This window comes from Ochotona curzoniae, unplaced genomic scaffold (assembly GCF_017591425.1).
Source record: "Ochotona curzoniae isolate NIBS_2020 unplaced genomic scaffold, NIBS_Ocur_1.0 contig_2692, whole genome shotgun sequence".
NCBI classification, from domain to species: Eukaryota; Metazoa; Chordata; class Mammalia; order Lagomorpha; family Ochotonidae; genus Ochotona; species Ochotona curzoniae.
Window position 1 is genome coordinate 18,321,503 of NW_024465556.1, and position 21,001 is coordinate 18,342,503.

At 36.7% G+C, this 21,001-nt stretch overlaps 1 protein-coding gene and 1 non-coding gene across 6 annotated transcripts in view; both read left to right on the forward strand.

The window, feature by feature from the left end:
* The window catches only part of ADK (adenosine kinase), a 440,503-nt gene that overhangs the window by 294,445 nt on the left and 125,057 nt on the right, over positions 1 to 21,001 (forward strand). For 4 of the 5 annotated variants that reach the window (XM_040975994.1, XM_040975995.1, XM_040975997.1 and 1 more), the window contains one exon: positions 2,406 to 2,576. The exons of the other annotated variant lie outside the window; for it this stretch is intronic. In XM_040975994.1, the coding sequence (XP_040831928.1) occupies positions 2,406 to 2,576 (171 nt within the window). The remainder of the gene's footprint in view (positions 1 to 2,405; positions 2,577 to 21,001) is intronic. 5 annotated transcript variants of the gene reach the window in all.
* Positions 18,984 to 19,092, forward strand: LOC121153548. Its single transcript, XR_005883425.1, has one exon. It is a non-coding gene; the product is annotated as a small nucleolar RNA U13 (small nucleolar RNA).

Consider the following 21,001-nt stretch of genomic DNA (forward strand, 5'->3'; position numbering starts at 1 on the left):
AATCTGCCTTTCCAATAAAAATAAATAATAAATCTCTCTTTTAAAAAAATTCGCAAACTGAAACTGGTTAGGGCCTCCGTTGTGTCGGGATGTGGCAGTAGCATTTTGGTAATTTTGGAAGAACTTCCTTTTATATATTCAGGATACTCTCAGTTTATAAGTTAGGCAGCTTCCCTTCTGCGTTCCAGTACCACCTCTTCCTCTGATTTGCCATAGTTATCCTCCATCCCGGGCTTCTTCATGTTTCTCCTTCTTTGCAAGAGGCTTCTCTTTCAAGAACTACAGTGCTCAAACCTCTCCTGTCCTTAAAAAAAAAACAGCTCTAATGTGCCATCATTTAAAAGCTTTCTCATATATTAATCTACTCAAACAAGAAGCATCCCAGGTAGAGTTCTCTAAATCCAGGTTCCATCCCATATAAACTGTGTGTGTGTGTGACCTGCAGGGAGTTTCTTCACGATCTTGTTTGTTTTATTTGTGAAATAAGTCTAATGATGCTATATGCCAGGTCAGTTTGAGATAAAAGTTGTTCATAACAAGGTATGTGTAAAAATAACTGTTAGCACAGTGTCAGACACATAAGGATTGCTCAGTAACTTTCAGATTCAGAAAGCTCTCACAATAATTATAATCCTTCTCTTTCCACCGCTCCTGCTCACGCTGCCTGATTTTACTGTCACAGTAAATGCTTCCTCCTGATCGGCAACTGTGAGTTGTTCTGTTTTCTTCCTGTGCCACTCAATAACCATGAGCACCTTTAAACAACTTGAAATCACTGGCTGGATTTCTCTTTCATCATCACTTCCCCTGTGTCCTCTTTGTCCCTTTCCCTCTCCTCCATGCTCTAACTTTGTAAATTGTGTCCTCTTGTCTAGTGTTCTTTCCACAGGTAGTTACAGCCCCTTTAACCCCATGTCCTAACTCAGACTTTCCTCTGAGTTTCTCGACACCTCAGCTGTCATGTAACCACAACTCAACACTGTCTTTACCGTCTAAGCCGCATCTTAATCCAGATTTTTCTGTTTCCCCTAATGATAGAACCAGTTGTAAAAATCGTTGATTTTTGGAGTCTTCTCCTTTGCCTTGTATATTTTAAACAAGCAGAAAATTCTGTTTGTAATTCTCCTAGTGTGACTTCCTTGTGCACAGCCAAAAACAGACTGCTAGTAACTGACGATTTCGTTACTGTCTGAATGGACTTTTCCTTACATCTCTTTTAAGCTGGATACTCATTGCTTTGTTGATTCTCATTTCCTTGAAGCAAAGCTTCATTACCCATTCTCTCTCTCCCAGATTACTTGCCAAACAGACTCTTCGTCTGACACCCAGGGCCCTTTGTGTTCTTAGCTCATTTTTCTAGATTCATCCTCATGTTATTGGCACTCGAGCATTCCTTTACTGACTTGTCCACTGGCTACACTCATGCCCTATATATACATCCGCATCTCATTATATTTTTGTCTAGAAAGCATGAATACATCATAATAAAGTTCTTTACTAATATTGGAGACATAGATAGTGTTTTAAACAGTTTTTACATGTTTTAATAAAATGCTTTTGTTACATTATTATTATTTCCTCGTTAGTTAAAAATTCTACTTCAAAATCCTGGAAATTACATTTAAGATGTTGCTTGGATCTAACGCAGTAGGCCTAGTGGCTAAAGTCCTCACCTTGCATGTGCTAGGATCCCGTATGGGCACTGGTTCGTATCCCGGCTCCTCCGCTTCCTATCCAGCTCCCTGCTTGTGGCCTGGGAAGGCAGTGGAGGATGGCCCAGGGCCTGGGACCCTGCATCCGTGTGGGAGACCCAGAAGAAACTGCTGGCTCCTGAGTTCCTCGGATCCGCTCAGCTCTGACCGTTGTAGCTAATTGGGGGAGTGAAACAGGATTGTGGATGTTTCTCTCTGTCTGTCATTCTCTCTATAAATCTACCTTTCCAATGAAAATGAAACAATTTTTTAAATTGTATAACTATTTTTAAAAAGCTATTTCTTTAGGTAGTTACAAACTGTGATCTTACTAAGTAAATTTTTTCTAAGTAATTATTAAAATTCAGGCTGTTCATAAGTCTCTAGAAGGATCTAATCGGCCTTTACTTATTTCAGTGAGTGAGTCTTTCCAATATTTTATATTTTTGTAGGTTCTTGGGGTTCTTTCAGTATTGAGCATATAAGTGAAATATGTGCTATTTATCCTGTTAAGTAATAGCATGTATTAAGTATACTATACTCGTGTTGCAAACCTTTCTACTAATTAAATGCTATCTTCTGCTTTGCATTGTATAATGGTATTTTATGTGATTTTCCTTTTTAAATTTTTCATTTTTTTTATTCTTGCCAAACTGTGTGGGGGGGGTGCATTCTTTATTTTATTAATTTTTCTTCCCTTTTTTCTTGAACCAGGGCTTTTTTCTTACCGTATCCCCAGAGTCAGTATTGAAAGTGGCTCAACATGCTTCTGAGAACAACAGGATTTTCACTTTGAATCTGTCTGCACCATTTATTAGCCAGTTCTACAAGGAATCATTGATGAAAGTTATGCCATATGTTGACATACTTTTTGGAAATGAGTCGGTAAGCAAAAATACCCAGTTTGTTGTTCTTACTTTGTGTATATGTTTAGAAATATGTAAATGAGAAAATATTTGCCTGAGTGTCATTGAGAATTACACAAGAGCTGTTATCACTTAATATTGCCAACATTTCTTTATCAACTTCTTTTTTAATATTTATGTCTTTGAAAGATAGGGTGAGAGGGAGAGACACAGAGAGATTTTCATTCCATTGGTTTTTTCCTCCAATGGCCACGACATCCAAGGATGGACCAGCTGGAAGCAGGAGCCAAGAGCTTTCTCTGGGTCTCCCTTGTGGATACATGGAACTAGGACTTTATCAGTATTCTGCTGTTTTTCTAGGTTCATTAGCAGGAAGCAGAATCAGAAGTAGAGCAGCCAGGATTCAAACAGGCACCCTTATGGAATCCCAGATTTGTAGGTAGCAGCTTCATTTGCTATGCTACAGTGTCAGCTCTATTCTAAGCTCTTAGCATAAATTTTTTAAAGATTTAATTTTTTGATTGGAAAGTCAGATTTACAGAGAGCAGGAGAGACAGAGAGAAAAATTTTCCCTCTGCTAATTCACTTCCCAAATAGCCACAGTGATCGAAGCTGAGCTGATCTGAAGCCAGGAGCCAGGAGCTTCCTTCAGGTCTCCCACATGGCTGCAGAGTCTCAGGATTAGAACTAGTGGCCATATGGGATCCCAGTGCATGCAAAGTGAGGATTTAGACTCCGACTACTGTGCTGGGCCCCAGCAAATACTGTTAAGATGTGTTTTTTGAGGTTTTTAGTAACCTGTAGTAAAATTCAGCCTTTCTACTGTATCCTGTCAGTTTTTGCAAATGCATATCTGATCTATTACATATCAAAGAGCACTTTTCCTCTTTTTGGCTCTTCAAAATCAGGGACTATTTAATTTTAGTTTAATAATGGTAAGCAAATGATGTATTATTGTTGGTATTGCAGTGCATGATTAGTAATATCATTGCTGCTGACGTTTCTATAAACTCATACTTTTTTCTATGTTTTTATTTTCTATGTTTCTGTGTACTCTAAATTATAATAAAAATTCTATAAAAATATGTTTTGCTTGTTTGGCATAGCTTATGTATAATCTGTAGTTTATTTTATGAAAGCAGAAAAAAAATAGACCTTCAGTGTATCTTGAAGTGAATGTTGACCTCTGAACTTTTATAACATGCAAGAGTTTTATTTGAAAAACACATCACATAAGTTTATCCTGACTCCATCCTTGTAGTTTTAAAATAGATTGAATGAATCGATTGATTTTATATTTAACATAACTACACTATCTTCTTAGAATAACATAAAAATTGATCACAAAATAATTTGTGTGATCACCTGGGTAGAGATTAAAGAACTTAATTATTTGTAGAATTAATGTCATGGTGTCAGTAACTGCAAATGCAGTCATCTCTGGAAGGAAATGCTATATCCTTGGCAATTAACAAAGTGACATAATGGCGGGGCCCGGCACTGTGACCTAGTGGCTAACGTCGTCAACTTGAATATGCCAGGATCCCAAGACTTTGGGACCCTGCACCCATGTGGGAGACCCAGAGGAGGCTTCTTGCTCCTGCTTCAGATTGGCACAGTTCTGACCATTGCAGCCACTTGTGGAGTGAATCAATGGACAAGATATTCCTCTTTGTTCCCCTTTCTCCCTGTGTATCTCACTTTCTAATATATATTTTTTTAAAAAGTCAGCTAAAAAGTTAGCATCTGTATGAGTGTATGTTTAGTATCTGCTTCTGGTTTTTCATCTGCGTTCCTGCTCGTGCAGACCCTGAGAGGAACAGTGATAACACAATTAACTGGGTTCCTGCCACACCCCTGGAAGACCTGGCTTAAATTCTCAGCTCCTGGAATGATCCCGGCTTAGTCCAGGCTGTTGAGGGCATTTCAGGTAATTAGCAATTGAGAGTTCTCTGTCTCTCATGTGAAATTAAAGGGAAAAAAAAGCAGAAATTTACTGATAAATAAATTTCTAGTGAAGTTGCTTAGTACTCTGAGCTTTGCTCAAGTAACCTGCCAGTGATTCTGGTAAAAACTTTATCTGCATATAGTACAAATGGAAACAATACAGCTCCTTAATAAATGTCAAATTAAGTTGAATATCAAAATCAAATGTCCAAGACTGTTAATGGACTGGAAATATCAATTGAGTTATGAAACTTAATAGGGTAATAAAAATGATACCGTATTTGATTATAAAAAGCAAGTAGGGTAATATAAGTTTTATCTCTTTAATCTCATACCCATTGTTCTTGAGTATTAAAATAATAATGAGCTATCTTCAGTTCTTTACCCAAAAAAAGAGATATAAATGTGAGGAAATATAAAATACATTTCTCAAGAGATATATATGTATATAATTGTTTTATATCTTCCTTCCCCATCATAAAAAAGAAACTTGTTAGTGTAAATTTTCTGTTTTAAAAAATATTTATTTTTATGTGTAGACAATGAAATGTGCTAGACTATCTGACATTGTCTGTACCAGCAATGTTGGGGCACACTTAAATAATAGACTGATGAGTCATGACTCCTTACGAAGGACTATTCGATTATAACAGCATGTGGAAAATCAGTCAGAAGGTGGGATTTGGTGAGGGGCGCAGAATCCCAGACTCTATAAAATTGTACCATGAAATTCAAGAATTCAAAACAAAAATTTTGAAAATATTTTTATTTTAAAGGCAGAGACACACATACATATACACAGAGAAACAGACCCATTTTCTTAGATTCTTGCAGTCCACTGTTCCTAGCCCACGCCCTCTTTGCAGCCTGTTGGGGAGTAGAGCAGCAGATGAAGATCTCTGCGTTAGTCTGTCCTTCAAATAAATAAAATAATTTTTGAAAGAAAACTTCCCTTTTCAAAAAATAAACACTGATTCAAAAGTAATTTTAGCAAGTCATACAACACTATATTTAAAAAGATAATTTATCATAACAAGGAGTGTATACTTGCTTTTACTTTTTAAACAATTCATTTGTATAATTCATACCAAAGAGACAATGTATATGATTATCTCTGTAGACGCAGAAAAGCATTTGACAAAATCTGACATCCATTACTGAAAAAAAAAAAAATACTGAGTGCAAAGAAACTTTGTGAACTCCATGCAGATGTCAAAATCATACTTGATGGTGAAAGAACAGGAGCAAATTAAGTATATTTAATCTCCCCTTCTGTTCAGCATTGTGGTACAGATTCTAGCCAGTGTTAATAAAGCAGGAAGAACATCCAGATTAGAAATGTAGAGCTGGCATTGTGGTGTAGTGGGTAACACTGGCCCCTGAGAGACTGGCATCCCATATGGACATTTTGGTTTGCATCCTTCCTAATCCACTTTCAACCCAGTTCCCAAGTAATGAACCAGGGATACCAATAGAACTGACCTAAGGGCTGGACCTCTGCACCCGCATGGAAAACTAGATGAAGCTCCTGGCTTCTACCTTTGGACTGGCCCATCTCTGCCTCTAACAGCTATTTCAGGAGTGAAGCAATGGATGGAAGCATATCTCTCTCTCTCTCTCTCTGCACAACTTAGAATTTTAAATAATTTTTAAATGAAGAAATACAGCTTTTTTTAAAAAAAAAAGATTGTTTTATGTATTTTTATTTGAAAGGCAGATTTACAGAGAGAGTGAGAGCATTATCTTTCCATCTGCTGGTTCATTCCTCAGTGGCCACAACAGCTATAGCTGATCTGATCCAATGCCGGGAGCTTTCTCCAGGAATCCCACGTAGCTGCATAGGCCCAAGGGCTTGAGCCATTCTCCACTGCTTTCCTAGGCCATAATAAGGGGGCTGGATCCAGAAGTAGAGCAGCAGGGACTTGAACTGTACTCATATGCACTGCTAGTGGCGTAGTTGGAAGCTTGGTATAGTGTGCCATATTGCCACCTCTCCTCCCTGCCGCCCACAATGGATTTTTCAACAAATTTTCTGAGGCAGTTTTATGAAGAAAGAGTATTCTACTTAACAAGTATTTCCAGAGCAGCTGCTTATCCATATCCACAAAAAGGAAAAACTTCAATCCAGCCCTGACCATTGCTGCCATTCAGAAAGTAAAGCAGCAAATGGAAGATCGCTCTCTTTCCTCTCCTGCTCTTCTTACTCCATTTCCCTGTCATTCTGCCTGTCGGTGGATAAAAACAAATCTTCAGGGAGTGAAAGAAACAAACTTGAGAATGTCTATGAGCAGCAACATGATCCAAAATCTTTATGATGTTTTGCATACCTGCAAATAATACACATGAAACAAAATGAAATATTTGATTCTAAAAGTAGTTTTTGTTCTCTTCACCTAATTATCTTTCTAGTTCAGTCCCCTACCCCCAAATGATGAAAGCCAGGAACTCAATCCAGGTCTCCCACCTTAGTGGCAGGAAACCAATGGCTTGAGCCATCACTGCTGCCAACGCTGCCTCCCAGGCCTAAGTTGAGTGGCAGGTAGAGTTAATAGCCGGTGCCAGGAATTCAACTTATGTACCCAGATATAAGACATGGATGTCTTCATTGGCAACTTAACCACTGGATTAAGCACACTTGCCCTTAATTAGGTTCTTTTTCATTATTAGTGCAGACATGTATGATGCCTTTTGAGTGCTGTTTTTCCTATATATTGCCCTGCTGTTTGTTCTATTTGCCCAGGAGAAATGATATTCTTCTCCAAGAAATATCTGAAAAATTTGCTTGGGCTGAGACAGAATAAAAGTATCCATAGGAATAACATTGCCATATGATGACATAATGCAGTATAACTAATAAATTGCTTATTTACTTTGTTTTAAAATATATACATAAAATTGATCATTTCAACCAATTTTGCGTATGTGAATCGTTGACATTAAGTTCATTCACAGTGTTAACCCTTCACCATTGTCCTCTTGTTCTGTACTGGTTCAGTACCTGTGTATTCCATGCAACCCCATCCGTGGCCTTGGATAACCACTGTTCCACTGTCTTGTAACTTTGCCTGTGTTACCTTATACAATTTGGATCACGTTGACAATTGATATTAGGGGTTTATTTCACTTCTTGTGAATAAGCTGAATCTATCGTATGGGTTTGCTGCATCATATGGTAATACTGCTATGTTTAACTTTTTGAGGAGCCACCAAATCATTTTCCACAGCTATTACACCAGTTAAATACCTCAGTCTCAGTAAATGATATCTCAGTTTCTCCACATCTCACCAGGACTTAAATTTTACAATTTTTAATGAATCCTAAAGGGCATGAAGTGGTGTCTCATTTTTGATTTGTGTAGTTTACTTTTATCCCAGGTTCAAAAATGCAGAAATAAATTTCTGTTTCCACAGTTTAAAATGGGTAACCGGTTTTATATTGCATTTTGCGTTTTAAACATTCATCTGCATTTATTGGTTATACTTTTAAAGGTCTTTTGAAACTGCTCTAGCATATAAACTCTCATATATTATTTTTTAAATTTGTTTTTGACATCTTCAAAGTTTAAAACACTTAACTTCAGCAACAACCTTTGGCTAGCTAGACTAATAGGAAATCAGGTTAATAAAGAACATTCTTCATGAAGGTAATTATATTCATTGATGCCGGATAGTGCAAAATGCTTTGTAGTCATTATCTAGCAGTACATTACTAAGGAACGTGATTGTTATTCTTGTTTTTCATTTTTATTAAATTAGGAAGTTTTTTTTCTAATAGTGTCGTTTTGCAAATGGTTCTTAAAAGTAATACCTTTCAAGGCCCCATAATCACTAGATAATTAACCTACCAGGATTAACCATACTCAACTTTGCCTCAGGATGCTTCTCTCTCAAATAAGGTCAATTATCTCTTGATAATAACTGCTTTGTCAAGAGTTACTACTTAATTCTACACGGAAACCATACAGTGCACTTTAAGATCATTTAAAATAATAAAATACAGTTTGAAATTGGGCAGAAGAATTCGCTTGAATCGTTTCAGATTGATTACGAGTAATACGTTTTAGATAAAAGTTTCCCTCATATAGTTAGTAGTTTGAATCTCACAGCTAATTTCAATTTATAAAGATAATTTATTGTTCTGCTTCATCAGTCCTTTTGCTGGCAGTATTCCCTCGTTGCCCATTTCCTCACAGGGAAATGCATTTTAAACCTATTGACCTCACACAGGATTCAGTATATCAAACTTTGCTGCTATAGACCATGGACATTAAAATTATTCTGTCTTTCCCTCACTGGTAATTTAACTTCTAAAAAATTTTTGGTTTGCCAGCAAATGACTTATAAAACAGTGGACAAAATTTTACTGTTAGGTATGACTGTCTTTGCTGTTAGTAGTTGTTGAGTCATTGGAAAGTGATGTGGTTGGTACAGCAACATCAAGAATTTTTCCTTGACAATTCAAAATTACAGTTGATTGTAGGTGTGTGGCTTCATGAGTTCTTTACAAGTAAACCCTAACCACCTTTTCACTACACAGCCTCATTGACTTTGGACCATATTGTGGAGTCATTGAGCTTTGTCACCTGACAAATTTTTCAGCAATGGGTCTACAAGCAGATTTTATTTGATAAGTTTTAGTTTAAGCTCTTGATTCCATTTTACTCTTTTTAACTATGTATGTTTTTCCAAAGCACAAAAATTACCTGATGCAGATATGTAAGTAATTTTTTAGTTTCTATACATGTATAAAATGCAAGACATTGCTATTTTCATATGAAAATCTATAATTTATGTAAATATGTGCAGTCAATGTGTATTACATGTGCATATGTATCACAGTCAGGTATTCTCTTTTTGGTTAGGAGACTGTTTTATAATGAGCTATTTTTGGTTTTTGAAAGTTTTCTCTGTTGAGTCTATGTATATTTTATTCCTGTGAGAATTCCATTTTGAGTTTTTTACATCTTTTCGCAGGTCTAATTTCTTAAACTGTATAACTTACAGGGATCCGGAACTCAGGGCTGCTACTTAGATCCATGTTCTGCTTCTAGAAGAGATGAGTTGTTTGCTTTCCTAAGTCAGAGTGTTGCCAACATAAGTGTGAGGAAGAAGATTCTACCTAAAATGATGATTTTCTTCTGTTTAGTAACAACAACAAAAAATGCCTTGTCTGCTAGAACAGATGGGTGTCAGCTCTCTGAAACCATTCGTGTGGATTTCTCTCCATTCCTTTTGTTTTGCCATCAACAGTGAGAGGATTCTGATGTGATAGAATCTAAAGCTCAGACACCATGATGCAACAGGTTAAGCCACTACTAAGGACCCTATATCCCATCATCTCTGTCTGGTTCAAGTTTCAGACCCTCTGCACTTCCGATCCACTTTCCTGCTATTACACACACTGGGAGGCAGCAGATAAGGGGCCCCTGAAAGACCTGGATGGGAATTCCAGGCTTCTGGTTTCAGCTTGCCCAAGCCCTGGCTGTTGTGTGGTATTTGGGGAGCAAACCAGCAGATGGAGGAGCTTTGTCTCTTCCTCTTCTTCTGAAACTCTGTATTTAATAATAATTTCTATAAAAGGATTAATTAAGGAAGATAGGAACTGCTGATGTCTGGGAATATACATAGTGTATTTAACACAAGTCCTTCAGTACAAAATGAGGGCTGGTACTGTGCAGATGAAACTGCTGCCTGTGTTGCCAGCTCTATATGGGTGCAAGTTTGGGTACTGGTTGCTCCACTTCTACTTTGGCTCCCTACAAATAGCCTGGGAAAGCAAGGGAAGATGGTCCAAGTGCTTGGGTCCTTGCACCCACTTGGGAGACCCAGAGGAAGCTCCTTGCTCCTGGCTTAAGTCTGCTCAATCCTGAGCTTACGGCCATTTGGGGTGCGAGCCAGCAGGTAGATCTCTGTCTTTACCTCTCTCTGAGTAACTCTGACCTTGAAATAATCAATACATATTTTAATGTATGTAACATTTTTAAACAAAAAAAACTTCTAATGTGTGTATGATACTTTAAAATATTTTTGGTTTTTGGTGAGAATAAAAATTTCAGTTAACATGAGTATGTAATGTCATAAGTTGCTGCTTAGCTTCTGAATTTAGCTTTCTCCAGAGGATCGTGCTAACACTATATTTTAGTAATTAAAAAAAAATGAGGATCAATGTAACTCAAAGGAGGTTTCTAATGTTTGCAGCATGTTGTAAAGATGTGCTGTAAGAAGGATTAGGAAACAGCCAAAGGCTATTCAGGTCTGATTTTTGTTGATCTGTCTTCCTTTCTTTCCCACCCTTATCAAGATTTCCTTTTTCTCCTGCTCCTTTTGTCTTCTTCCTGCCATCTATGTTGCAGCTAGTCTACCATCCATCCTTGGTTAAAAAAAAAAATAGCAATTTTAAATGGTTTGAATTGTTTATGGACATAAAGTATTTTATGGAGTAGTTCCTTCCTGTGTTATTTAGTATTTCAAATCCTCTTTATATTTATTTATTTTCAATTATGGAATTATAAATTTATGATTGTTTTAGTATGATTCACATAGCACTATGCAAACATAATGAACTTGTATTTAAAGTTCTCATTCAGTGTATTTTAAGAGGCGCTTAATGCTTCTAAATGTTAATGAACTTGGCTTAGCCATATAAACAAAGTCTGTAAATTTTTTACAATAGAGAGAATATTTGACCAAAATTTAGAAAACCTGAGTTTTATATGGAAAAGAGAATTGTTACCATGATTTGCTAAGTGCATGTTTATGTTTTAAAATAGCACACTGGACCACTTGTAGGTACATTTAACACCTATGATTCAAAAATTAAATAAACAGAAAAGCAGACCTTGTTTTTTATGTATCTCTTAAGCTTTTCTGTACATTTCAAGAAGCCAAGAAAGTGAAATTCTTTTGACATAAGGGGGATGTTTGCCAGTATTTATATAGAGCATATAGATTAGTTAATCATACTTTATCGTAATTGAATTTTAAGTTTTGATAACTTATAATATTCATATTTAGTAAACTCCTAATGTGCTTTTTTTTTTGAGCCAGGATCCCATGTTACCTCTGTTATCTTGTTTCCTTAATCTGTTCAATGCGTAGCAATTCCTCAGTCTTTCTTTTTCTTTAATGACCATACCATGATAATTTTGAATAGTTCTAGCTATGTATAGAATGTGTAGACTATCCTGAATTGTAGGGCTGACTAATGCATTTTTTGCAGAAATGCCAATGAAATGCTGTTCTATATTTTTCATGCATTATGTCAAGATTTCAGTATGTCTTATTTTTCTTCCATTTTTCTTTCACCCACTAGTTTGAGCATCAGTGGATGAGTCTCAGCTACTACAGTTGTCACTGTGGCATTTGTCAAATGATGATTTTTCTCTTCCTGTCATTTCTTCTGCATTTATTAATTGGAATTATATGTGAATAAAAACTGTACCTTCTCTGCTACCTCTTTATGTGCCCTTTGTCTTAGTAGTGTAATGTTGGATATTCTATTCTGTGGGTTATAGTACATTATACTCATTATTATTCAAATGATCTTAAATTGGGCCTAGTTTCTCTGGATTCTTCTCTGTCATATTTTGAGGGCTTTCTCTGTGGTAGTGCAGATTGTTCCAAGTTCATCTTGTATTTTCTCTGTTTTAGCCCTTGAATCGTCCATTACGTCATCATCATCTTACAATCACATTTCGGTGGGGCTCCCCCTGCCTCATGGACACTAGCATAAAAATAGGTATTATTCACCTTAGGTTTTGGAGACTTCCCTGAAAGTTACTGAGTCATATAAAAGCATAATTAAATTAATTTATTTTTCTGTTAATCTATCTTATTTTATAAAAGTGTTACTTTTATGAGAGGTTGAAAAAAAATTATCCCAGTTTCCACTCTTAAGATTGAATTTGGTATTTACATACATCTGTTTTTCAGTTGTTGGAGTTAGTTCCTTTTTCTCTCCCCAACGACTTTATTTATTGATTTATCTGGTTTTCCATATTTTGTCGTTCTAGCCTTAAGGACTGTTCAAAGAAGTTTTTATAGAAGTATTGCTCCCATAGAGTCCCATATGTACTTCTTTCCCTACTTTTTGGATTCCTCCAACCCTGTTTTTTCCCATCTAGCCACTAAGGAAGTTACAATAGTTTCCGACTCACATTCCTAAATTTTGTTTAGCACAAATTAGCACCTAAACATTTTCTTCTTTGTTACATGAAAGATGGCATACTATAGGTTCTAGCTGCACTTAGCTGCTTTTTAATTAATATTGTTAAGTACATCTCAGAAATCATGCTGTAACAGTTCACAGAGATCTTCATTTTTTTTTTTAATGCTGTATTTATTTTAAATACAGACTGTGACAGAGCGAGGTCATCACTCCATGGATGACCACAATAGCCAGACCTGGACCCAGCCAAAACCAAAAACCCAGAACTCTTTCTGATTCTCCCATGCAGTGGTGGGGGGATGAGCACTTGAGTCTTTGCTGCTTTCCTGGCTCATCAGCAGGAAGCCAGATGGGAAGCAGAACAGCTGGGCTTCACCATCCTGATCCCACCAGTGACTTCCATTCTTAATTATGTTTTCACTGTTTGAGCGAACAAGATTTATGCATTGACTGTTCAATTAATGAATGATTTTTTTTTTTACTGGATGAGTTTGAATCTGCGAATTTGTGGAATAGTTGTCTATAAATTTGATTCTTTCTAGTTAATCACTTTTCATCATAAGATTTGATCTTTAAGCTGAACTTGTCAAACTAAATTTTCTAACTATAGATTATAATTGATAAGTTTAAAATATCTTAGGTGATGAGATAATAGGCCTTATTTGGACAGTCTGACAGATTATGTGTAGCATAATCAGAATTATATTTAGTTGGCTAAATAAACTGCTGTGTTCATTGCTGACTCATACTTTTTATAAAATGTGAAGTTATATATTCGATGGGTTTTTATATTGGCTCTTGAGTTTGAATGACAACCCTAAAGTTACACCTTTTGAAACAGTCTAAAAATATCCCGGTTATGTTATGGAACAAAACTGAAAAATACTTTGCCCTGTCTTCCAGACTTTTAATAATTTTTTTTTCTTAGTTGTTATGTTTTCCCTTAATGTCATTTGTAACTCAACAGAAACAACTACTTTTCCAGTTCTGACAGTAACTACTTGTAGGTTTCATCATAATTCACAGGTCTAAGAAGTCAATATTCCATTAAAACTGCCCCACTTTAGACTCCAAATGAACTTTTGGGCTTTTAAAATACTCATATAGGGCCCCGCATGGTAGCCTAGTGGCTAAAGTCCTTACCTTGCATGCCATGGGATCTGATATGGGTGCTGGTTCGTGTCCCAGCTGCTGCACTTCCATCCAACTCCTTGCTTATGGCCTGGGAAAGCAGTAGAGGATGGCCCAAAGCCTTGGGATCCTGCACCTGCATGGGAGATCGAGGGAACCATTGCAGCCACTTGGGAGAATAAACCGACAAGCACAAGATCTTTCTCTCTGTCTCTCTGTAACTCTGCCTTTCCAATAAAAGTAAATAAAATTTTTTTTAAGTACCCAGACTTCTGAACAAATTGGCTATAAATTCTAGGGATCCCAAGATTTAACTTCTTATTATTTGCTTGAATGACTCACAACACTCAACAAAGCACTGTATTTAACCTATTTGTATTACACAGAATCCAATCCAGGAACAGTCAGATCAAGAGAGGCATGAGATAAGATCTATTAGGATCCTGGACACACAACATCCATGTCCTTTCACCCAAGGATTCAGGGTGTAGGCTGTTTACCAACCAAAGTGTCTACTAAGACTTTTTCACATAGGTGTGATTAACGAATCATTGACCACTTAATTCAACGTAACCTGTAGGCTACACTTCCCCATTCCTTGTGGTCAGGCTGATCCAGCATTTTAATAATTTCTACCATCTTGTAATGGGTTTCCTCACTAGCATAACAAAATTATTCCTAACAGGACATTCCAAGGGTTCTGAAATTGTCCTGGGAACCCAGGACAAGGACCAGATATACTGTTTATTGTGCCATATTAAGGGCGTAATGATACCATGTAACAACTACCTCAGAAAATTGAGCATTTTCTATGCCTGCTTGACCCAAGGGCTTAACCTTTACAAATCCTTTATTTAACTTTGCTTTTTACTTCAGGGTGGGACAGTAACCAAGCAAAAAGATTTGTGGATTTAGAAATTCTTATCAGCAAGTCCATTAAACTTTCCATGAAGTCTTTGTAAAAATACTTTTTAAAAGAGACAAGAATTTAATCATTTTAGAAGCTTTGAACATCACTTTTTAATCATCTTTTGTTTAACACTTCACCACTTAATATGCATTTTCAGCCTTCAGGACCTTAATGCCTGTACATGTAGACAATAAGTATTAACAGAAGGCAGATACTTACATCTTTACAACAAGAATCCCAGGGGCAAGCGTTGGCAGGTTAAACTACCTCTTGGAATGCCTACAGCCCAGGTTAGAGCTCTGGTTCCAATCTCATCTACTCTGCTTCCAATCCAGCTTCCTGCTGATGCATCCCAGGTAGCAGCAGTTGGTGTCTTAAGTGCATGAGGGAGACCTGGATGGAGTTTCTGTCTTTGGGCTTTAGCCTGGCCCAGCTCTGGGTATTATGAGCACTTGGTGAGTTTATTAATGGATGGAAGATTCTCTCTCCTTATCTGCCTCTCTCCCTCTCCCTTTCTTTGTTTCTCTGTCAAGTAAATATATCTTTTTTTAAAAAATGGAAATAAGAATCCTATGTAATGGAGTTTGAATCTCAGTCAGATAGCTGAGATTTCCTTTGTGAAACCTCACGAGCAAAAATAACGTAGAACCCATGTGACCTACAAGTTCAGAAAGCCACAATTCATAATCCTTTCAGTAATTAAAGTGTCAGTTCCATCAGTTTACTCTTTACCCCAATACTGCAGCTTTGGCAATGGCTTGTCAGCCACCACAAACCAATAAATCCAGTACTCCACCCCAACATAGACTGGCCATTGGAACTTCAAAGTCAGGTGCTATCTCACAGTGCAAACTAAACCTGGGGTCCCAGTCCTCTGCACTGAATTGTTCTCTCAGAACACAAACCAACTTGGTACCCCCAATAACCAAAAGATTGGGTGGAGGGACTCAGTGCCAAAGTCAGAGTCTTGCCTAAAAGCAGCTCCAGTCCTCTGGGCTCTCTGAAGACAGTAAACTTCAAAGTGGTTTGTGTTGTTAAGTTTTCTGTGCCTCTCAATGCAGCTAAGCAGCTGCCAAACAGATTCTTTGGAGTTCTTTGTGACTTCCTGATCTGTCAAAGGCAGAATTCCAACAATTCGGTCCAGCAATCTTACGTGGCCTGGTTTTTGTTTCTGGAAATGGACAGTACTTTATTCTATGAAATGAAGTAAGTATTCTGCTGCACCAAGCAAAAGAGGTTGAATTTATAGATCTGTAGGGCCTGAAGAAAACAGAATGTCAAAAAAAAAAAAAAAAGAAAAGAAAAGCAATTTTGTCAGTCCAGAGATTCGTTCCTGGTGAAGTGTGGACAGAAGCAAGAAATAGAACAATAGAGAAATAACTAGTTAACATCATTTTATCTACACTTTTTCTTACAAGAATTAAGAGAGGTAATTTCATTATCATGCCAATTGAAACTAACCTGTTGGGGAAATCTGGCTGTTAAATTTCTAATCCTTATTTCTGGGGAAAAAAAATCACATAGTTTTGTTTCGGCTTGAATTAATGGAAGTTTAGCCTAAGTAAACCCTGTTCAATGTTTAGCCTGATCTGTTGAGGCTTAGTGAGGATCTTAGTTAGAAACAATGCTCATCGTAATTTTTAATTTAATAATGTTCTTGGTAATGTGGCACACAGGATAATTGCTCTTTGTGACGACAATTTTTACATTCTGTTTAGTTGAAGCCTTTTCAAATACGGATATCATACTGTACTGCATCTGGGGCTTGCTCATTTGTATTTAACCTGATTTCAGCCGTGGATGGTAGATTTCCCAGTTTTTATCTTTTCCATTCAACCTATTCCCCAAGAGTGTGTGATACAGCTACACGTGGGTGCTTTGTCTTCCTGCCAGATGTACTCTGTAGTGAGATGTAGTTATTAGAATACTGACCTGAGAGCCATGGGACCTCTGATTTGTTGGCCGATTTAGCCATGTAGAGATGACAAGTCCATTTAACTTCTCCAGCTCTTAATTTTCTGTTCTGAAAAATGGCAATAAACATACTCTATGGTTTGTTTTTTTTGGGGGGGCGGGAAAGGTTGTTAGTTAGTAAAATATGTGAATAGGATTTCAGAAGTACAAAAGGCTATATAAAAAACAAGGCAGTAATATGATGCTCCAGTTTTTATTTTACTTCTGTTACTATTCAATACAAACCAAGTGAAATGCAAGCTATATGATATGAATACATACATAGATATGGAATAAGAAATATCTTTCACAATTTTTAAGGCCCAAATTGTGTAAAGTGATTAATGTAAAAATAGGATTACTGGCTTATATATTTACAAAAAATTGTAATTAAAAGTTTATTTTAGCTTGTTCATTTTAGGCATTTTGTCGGAGCACAGTTTATTGAGAGTGTTGTGTACCGAACACTGAGTGCTTAGCATGAAGTACTCAGAAATCTCCAGGAATGCTATGCAGTCTGCTGTTGATAGTTAGCTATTCATTACATGCTCTTTGCTCTTAGGTTTTTGCAAAATGGGTATCTTCATTATTTTTATAGGTGGAGTTCAGATGAGGCTTCTCGGTGCCAATTGATATAATTAGTTTTAAGAAATTTTCAAGGTGAAATGAGTATGATGTATGCATTATTATCTTATTTTTATACTACTATCCATTTGAGCCATAATGTGGGATTTATTTTCTGAGGCAAATGTGTGTTTTCAGTAACTGATGTGGATAAAATTATACATTAAGCATGAAATTGTTAATACAGTGAATATTAGTACTAGCTTGTTTGAATTAAGGCAATTCTTAACTTGATATATAAAATCATTTTGTTATAGCATCAGTCCAACTTGGATTGATAGTTTGTAGAAAGAAAAATTTTCTTTTTAAAAATATATGTTAAAGTGAAAATGACCTCTTCATTTCCTTTCATCTTCCAGAATGCAAATGCTAGGTAGGAGGTGAATTCAATTTGCTCCTTCTTAATCAAACTTCACATCTATTATGCTGAAATCAGACTTCATCTTTCTTCTTATGTGGAATTTCAAAATGCATCACAAGGAATACTGTAAAATAAATTAATGGAACTTTTGCTTGTTTCTGAAAGGATATTACAAATTGAGTGGAAAACATACAAACTTATCAAAGCATGTTGTCACAAGTAGATGGTATTTGGTATTCTTTTTAAGTTCTGAATAGAAAAAGTACAAAATGTTTAAGATGGGGTTGACTTTCTTTTTTTTTAAGATTTATCTATTTATTGGAAGGTCAGATATACAGAGAGGAGGAGAGACAGAGGAAGAGGGGTTGACTTTCAAATTGTGCTGTCAGTTTACTAGCTGCTAGGTGGCAAATGCATAGCAGGATGTAGTACTTTTCTAGAAATACTTTCATGTATTTTTCTTTAATTGTTCTATCTCTTAGATTTAAATTATCTGTACTCTAGAATTCATTTCTTTTGCCTGTATGCTTAACAATGAAAAAATACTCCAAGATATCATTGATTTAGGTAGCACAGTCCCTTTTCTTTGTGACTCACAGGTAGTATGAGTACTGCGACTGTTTCTGGAACGTGTTGTAGAATCCCGAACTTTGGGTGTACTCGTCTAATGTATCATCCTGATTGGGGTTGTGGAAGGAAGTATACGTGTTTATTACCAGGATACAGAGCAAAAAGTTGGACCACTGCTCTTAGTTAAGGTTCCTGGAAACATTAAGGGAAATGGGAAGAGCTTGTGGTTTGAGGTTCAGAGGTTCAGGCAGTGTTCATGACTCCTCTTGATTTGTCAGTGTTGGTGTGTTTTCTTGATATTTGCAAAATTGGCTGTTTCAGTCTGGGAGTAGTTACTTTTTGCTGTTGGAAAAGCCTTCAGAGCAAAACCAAAGAACAAGCTGTCATCTGTAGAAAGGATAAATAACATCATGGATCTTGTGATCTGGGATGCTATGAAGTATCTGGAATACTCCCTCAGTTTTGTGAGTTAATGTTCATAAAAAACTAACTTGCACTCTCAAGGCAAAGAATCTAAAAGCTAAGACTGGTGGACATTTGAGCCCACAGTTTCTAGTATCTGCATCGTAGACACTGTGCAGAGTCGGGGTTTCAAAAATTGGCTCCTACCTAGTTTGAAGTTAGCTCATTTAGAAATTATTTGTAATGTAATCCTATAGGAATGTCTCGTACGTTGAGTAGATGAACATTTTGGTAATTTTTCATCCTTTTTAATGATTCTTTTGAAATTTTTTACCACTGTTTTTAAAAAGATTATTTATTGATCCTTTTGTGGTTCATAAGCAAGGTGATTGTTTTAGATTGATAGATGTTTGTGTGATACGTGACTTCTTCTAACATTTTTGTGACATTGGCACATTACCCACCTGATGTGAAAGGGAGAAAAATCTATTTATTTATTGAAAAGCAGAGTTACAGAGAGAGAAAGAGATCTTCCATCTGCTTGTTCACTCCTCAGTTGGCCACAGCAGTCAGAGCTGAGGCAATCCAAAGCCAGGAGCACCTTCTGGGTCTTCCAGACGAGTGCAGGAGCCCAAGTACTTGGTTCATCTTCCACTGCTTTCCCAGGCACTCTAGCAGGGAACTGAATCAGAAGTGGAGCAGTCAGTATTCAAATCAGCACCCATGTGGGATGCTCGTGCCACACTTGGCAATTGCCTGCTATGCCACAGTACCAACCCAGCGAAGAATGTTTTATAATCATCAGTAAAACATTTTCTTATCCTGGATGTTTGTAAGACATCAAGACAGGTTAATGTGGCAGCTTAAACAGCCATGGATTGTGGATTATGTATTCAACAAATCACGTTCAAATAATTAGAATTTTTTCAACTATAATCGTGTTCATTGTAGAGAATTTAAAAATTCAGAAACATGCAAATAAAAGATTGAAATCAACATTCACCAAATCAGTGAGCATTAAAAAATTAAATTTTTTATATGTATCCTTGCAGATGTTTTTCTTTTTTCATTTTTAAACCTTTTTATTTTGAAGTGTTTCTCAACATGAAGAGAATGTTAAAATATATTTGCCTAACTACATAGAGTGCTCATATTTTTCCAATTCGCTCCAAAATATCTTTTATAGTGATTTTGTTTGTCACAATTCAATCGAGAATTACACAGTGCCATTACTGGTGATGTATGTTTAGTATCCTTGAATGTGGGACAAGACCTTGGTCTCTGTTTCTTTTTCATGACATTGGCAGTTTGTAAAGGAATACATCCAATTGTTCTGTATATGCAAATTTTTAACTTTGAAATTATTTTTTATACATTATACCCTTTTTCTATATAAATTATACATCAGATTAAAAATGTAGAAAGTTGTACATAATATTCAATTGCAAGACAGCGCAGCATATTTTTTAACAAATCATCCCTTTATTCATATATATTTTAAGATGTATTTATTTTTATTGGAATGTCAGATTAACAGAGAGAAGGAGAGACGGAGAGAAAGATCCTCATCCACTGGTTCACAAGCCAAGTGACCACATGGCCAGAGCTGAGCCAGTCCAAAGCCAGGAGCCAGGAGCTTTCTCAGGTTCTCCCACATGGGTGCAGGGTTCCAAGGCTGTCCTCTACTGCTTTCCCAGGTCACAAGAAGGGAATTAGATGGAAAGTGGAGTAGCCAGGACACAAACTGGAATCCTGGTATGTAATGCCATCACATATGGCCCCATTTTTATGTATTTTTTAAAACATTTATTTTTTTGAAAGGGAGGGAAGAGTTAGGGATCTTCCATATGTTCATGCATTCCCAAATGGCCACAACAACCAAGCTGGGTCACATTGAAATGAGGAGTCTGAACTCCATGCACATCTCCAGCATGGGTGGCAGAAGTCCAAGGACTTGGGCCATCTTCTGCTGCTTCCCCAGGCACATTAGCGGAGAGCTAGATTGGAAGTGTTGGGCACATAGGATACCAGAATTACATACAGCAGTTGAACTTGCCGTGACACAGTGTTAGCCCCAGTCTCGCCCATCTTTAAACAGAACAGTAAATCCTACCTGTTTTTGAAAGTAAGAAAAATGCTAGAATTTTATTGAATGCCATTAACATAGGTTTATGTAAACATATGCCATAGAACTTTTGAAAGGATTATCTTAAGGGTGATTGAGGAAAGATTATCTTATAAATGCCTTTCCTTGAGAAGGGTCAGTTTGCCTTACTTTGTGTTCATGTTGAGTACAACAGAGTTGCTTTCCCACAATAGCTGCTTGTCTTTATCTTGTTACTCTTTCTATGGTAAAATGGGAATTGTGATCTTGTGCCC